Source organism: Sinocyclocheilus rhinocerous, unplaced genomic scaffold, assembly GCF_001515625.1.
Source record: "Sinocyclocheilus rhinocerous isolate Xijiao unplaced genomic scaffold, SAMN03320098_v1.1 scaffold1806, whole genome shotgun sequence".
In the NCBI taxonomy this organism is placed as follows: domain Eukaryota; kingdom Metazoa; phylum Chordata; class Actinopteri; order Cypriniformes; family Cyprinidae; genus Sinocyclocheilus; species Sinocyclocheilus rhinocerous.
Window position 1 is genome coordinate 343,424 of NW_015658531.1, and position 4,246 is coordinate 347,669.

The window sequence follows — 4,246 nt, forward strand, 5'->3', positions numbered from 1 at the left end:
TAATGTAAAAGTCTGTGAAAGTGATTTTGTGCTTCTTTGTGATGGCACAATAAAGCAACGTTCACTTACAGAACGCAAGCTTCTAGAGGCACATAAGTCTGAAGTAATGAATTTAGATAAAGGGGTGCAGAGCCAGTGGTGGTTTTGTAGGCAAACATTAATGCCTTGAAAGACCAGACAAAATATAATTAAGTATGAACATGTAAGAAACAAGGTAAATTTGGTGTGCAAATATGATGCCAGTTACAATTTGAAAGATGAATAAATGCCAATGGGAGATAAAAATTTTAAATTTTTTAAAAGAAGAATTTATAAAATGTTTAGAAAAAAAGGTTAATAGATACACTTAGCATTAAAATAATTTACAAAACAGTCTGAATGAAGTCTGATTGAATTTATTGTACGAAATATAATAGTTGCGGCTAGAGCTTTTGAACAAAATATCAATACAGCAATGCTTTTCAAACATGTCAAAGCGATAAATACTGATGAGACTGCTGAAATATAGTGCAAACTGAAAGTTCAAACTGTTTGAGCTCTGCAAAACTTTTTTTGTTTTTGAGAGACATCTCTTCTGCTCACCAAGGCTGCATTTATCTGGTCAAAAATACAGCAAAAATAGTTAAACATTATTCCAATTCAAAATAATAATACTGTAACATGTAATTTATTGCTGTGATCAAAGCTGAATTTTCAGCATCAGGTTAAACATTATTCCAATTCAAAATAATAATACTGTAACATGTAATTTATTTCTGTGATGCAAAGCTGGATTTTCAGCATCATTACTCCAGTCTTCAGTGTCACATGATCTTCAGAAATCATTCTAATATGCTGATTTGCTGCTCAAGAAACATTTCTGATTATTATCAATGTTGAAAGCAGTTGTGCTGCTTCATACTTTTTGTGGAAACATAATACATTTGATTTATCAGGATTCACAGAAGAATAGAAAGTGCAAAAGTCTTTTGCAACATTATTAATGTCTTTACTGTCACTTTTGATCAATTTAATGCTGATTAATAAAACTGTTAATCTCTTGCTTTATTAAAATCTTACTGACCCCAGACTTACAAATGTAGTGTATATGAAATTAAAATATAAGAATATTAATAACAAGAAACTCACTGTTTATTTGGCGTGTTTCTGCTCATATCAGAGGAAATCCTGGAGGAGATTCGGGGCAGAGGATTCAACATCTCCCGTCTGAAGGACACGGTTCTGTCCAGAGAGATGGCAGAAGAGTTTTATAAAGAGCACCGGGACAAACCCTTCTTCAGTCAGCTGGTGGATTACATGTGTCGGTGAGTTCACCATTAAACATGACTTAACTGAACTGGAAGGCTTCATGCAGAACACAGGTAAGATCAATCATGGTTTGTTTCTCTGCAGCGGCCCGTGTACGATGATGGTTCTGACCAAGGAGAACGCGGTGGAGGAGTGGAGGGCGGCCATGGGCCCCACGGACCCCAGTGCGGCAAGACAAGCAGCCCCGGGGTCCCTGAGAGCACGCTTCGCTAAAGACATGCTGGAGAACGCCGTCCACGGATCCTCCAACACTCAGCACGCGCACCAGAAGATACGGTTCCTCTTCGGAGACATCAGCTCTGAGAGCGGGATCATCGACGGCGCTGCTTCTCCTGCGTTAGGTGCCTCCTCCGTCTGTAAAGATACATGTTCAAAACTAAATCTAAAACAAATGTTTTCATCTGGGGATAAAATGCACTTTATATTTACATAATATAACAGGGTTTCTGCAAGTTTTATGAAGGTAAATTTAGGACATTTTAAGACTTTTTTAAAGACCAATTAAAGAAAATGTAAGGAATAAACTGAAGGGAACACAATATGTCAATAAAATGTCTATGGAGATCACAATAAATTGCATTACTAGCACTTTAAAGTTTGAAAATCCAACTTCAAACTAATCTCCATTGCTTTTTACAAAAAAAAAAAAATAATTGCTGAATTAAAATATGGAAATACCTTTATTTTTTGGAGTGTGATCATAGGATAATGTTCTTCCTCAGTATTTTTGTCTTGTTTTCCAGTGCAAATGTCTAAAACATTTTAACATGCAAGAACGACATATGATAAGAAGTCTTGTTTTCTGAGAAATGCATCAAAATGAACTGAGTTTGTTTAAAAAAGGGACAAATATCTGCCATTGGGCTCAGAAAAATCTACTTAACTCAAAGGGAAAATAAGTTTTCATATCCCATTGGCAGATATTTGTTCTTGTTTTAAACAAACTCACTTAATTAACAAATTTACATAATATAACAGGGTTTCTGCAAGTTTTATGAAGGTAAATTTAGGACATTTTAAGACTTTTTTAAAGACCAATTAAAGAAAATGTAAGGAATAAACTGAAGGGAACACAATATGTCAATAAAATGTCTATGGAGAACACAATAAATTGCATTACCAGCACTTTAAAGTTTGAAAATCCAACTTCAAACTAATCTCCATTGCTTTTTACAAAAAAAAAATAATAATTGCTGAATTAGAATATGGAAATACCTTTACTTTTTTGGAGTGTGATCATAGGATAATGTTCTTCCTCAGTATTTTTGTCTTGTTTTCCAGTGCAAATGTCTAAAACATTTTAACATGCAAGAACGACATATGATAAGAAGTCTTGTTTTCTGAGAAATGCATCAAAATGAACTGAGTTTGTTTAAAAAAGGGACAAATATCTGCCATTGGGCTCAGAAAAATCTACTTAACTCAAAGGGAAAATAAGTTTTCATATCCCATTGGCAGATATTTGTTCTTGTTTTAAACAAACTCACTTAATTAACAAAAAAAAAAAAAAACAAGACTTCATATAGTAGTTTAGCATCTCAAGTAAATGGGTCTTGATTTAAGGATCTTTAAATATTTGAATTGGAAAATAAAGCAAAAACATTGAGGTAGATTTTTTACATTTAATGCCATGACGTTATGAATTCCAATTTGTAGAAGGGCGAACTAACTTTTTAAGTCTATATGTGTGTGTGTGTGTGTATGTATAGATAGATAGATAGATAGATATTTAAGAACAACATTTAATGAATATCCTGCTATCTACAGAAACAGAGGAAAGCTTTGCAGAGCTCAAGAATCTACAAGCTTCAAGATCTCCATCATTTGATGACCTGAAGAACCAGACAGAGCCAAGCTCAACAGGTTCAAAACTGACCAAACTAGTCCAAACATATAAACTGTCAATATTTACTCACCCTCATGTTGCTCCAAACACGTACTCTGATATTTGCCCGTCACTATGAGCTGTCACTGCATAAACAGAATGAACAGGTGGAGAAATGATAACAGAAGATTTAAGGTCAACTGTTCCTTTAAGTCCAGGGTTTCCTAAACTGGGATTCAAGAGTTGATGAAAAGCAAATGAAACGGATAATTAAAATAAAAAAAATTGGGCTCCACAATTAATTGAAATAAAACTGAAATCATGATATGTCACATGTAAACACAAAAGTCAGCATTACCCTTCTTTTCCACACCTAGAAGGAGCTGAAGAAATAAAGCCTGAGATGACAGAGAGTCACCCAGCATCCTCTGATGAGACCGAAGCACTAGAGACGCACACATCCAGCCCGCAGGACGCAGGTCTTTATCTCAATGACTAGTGATGCACAAGTCAAGAACAAGTTTATACACTGATCACAGACATGAGACAACATCTGTTTCCACTTTGGACATTAATGGTCAGATATTAAGGGAACATTTATAAAATCAAAGTCAGCCTTCATCCTGAAGGTCCATATTTCAGCAATCACAGGCTCTGGTGAGTTTTTATGATCCTAGGTAATTATTAGGGGTGGGAATCTTTAGGCACTTCACGATCAGATTCCAAAACTATTCTTGATCTACATTTTTTCCTAATTAATTCTTCAGCTGTGCAAATACATCTTTACAACTTTACATTTTAACCAAAATTGTAGTTTCTATGCTTTTTGTTTATAGTTGGAATCTCTGTATGTCAGTACTGCCATTTTAAAAATAGGGGTGTGAATATTCACTGGTTTCATGATTCAATTCAATTATGATTATCATTATCAACTCAATATCACGATGCGTCACATTCTGTTTTCAATATTACTGCACATGGCTACATTTTCATATAAATTTTATATCAAATTTAATTTTTATTATATAAGCAGACTACTTTTTAAAACAATTACTTATTTAAAATAAGTGTTCTTTAAGTATCTGAAAGTTTACAGACAATAGGCTAGTTATG

General features: G+C 34.1%; 1 protein-coding gene across 1 annotated transcript in view; it reads left to right on the plus strand.

The window, feature by feature from the left end:
* Positions 1–3,136, plus strand: part of LOC107722695 (thioredoxin domain-containing protein 6-like) — a 23,537-nt gene extending 20,401 nt beyond the window's left edge. Inside the window, exons 15-16 of the mRNA XM_016531166.1 lie at positions 1,160–1,304; positions 3,076–3,136. Of these exons, the coding sequence (XP_016386652.1) occupies positions 1,160–1,304; positions 3,076–3,136 (206 nt within the window). The remainder of the gene's footprint in view (positions 1–1,159; positions 1,305–3,075) is intronic.
* Positions 3,137–4,246: the final 1,110 nt, after the last annotated feature.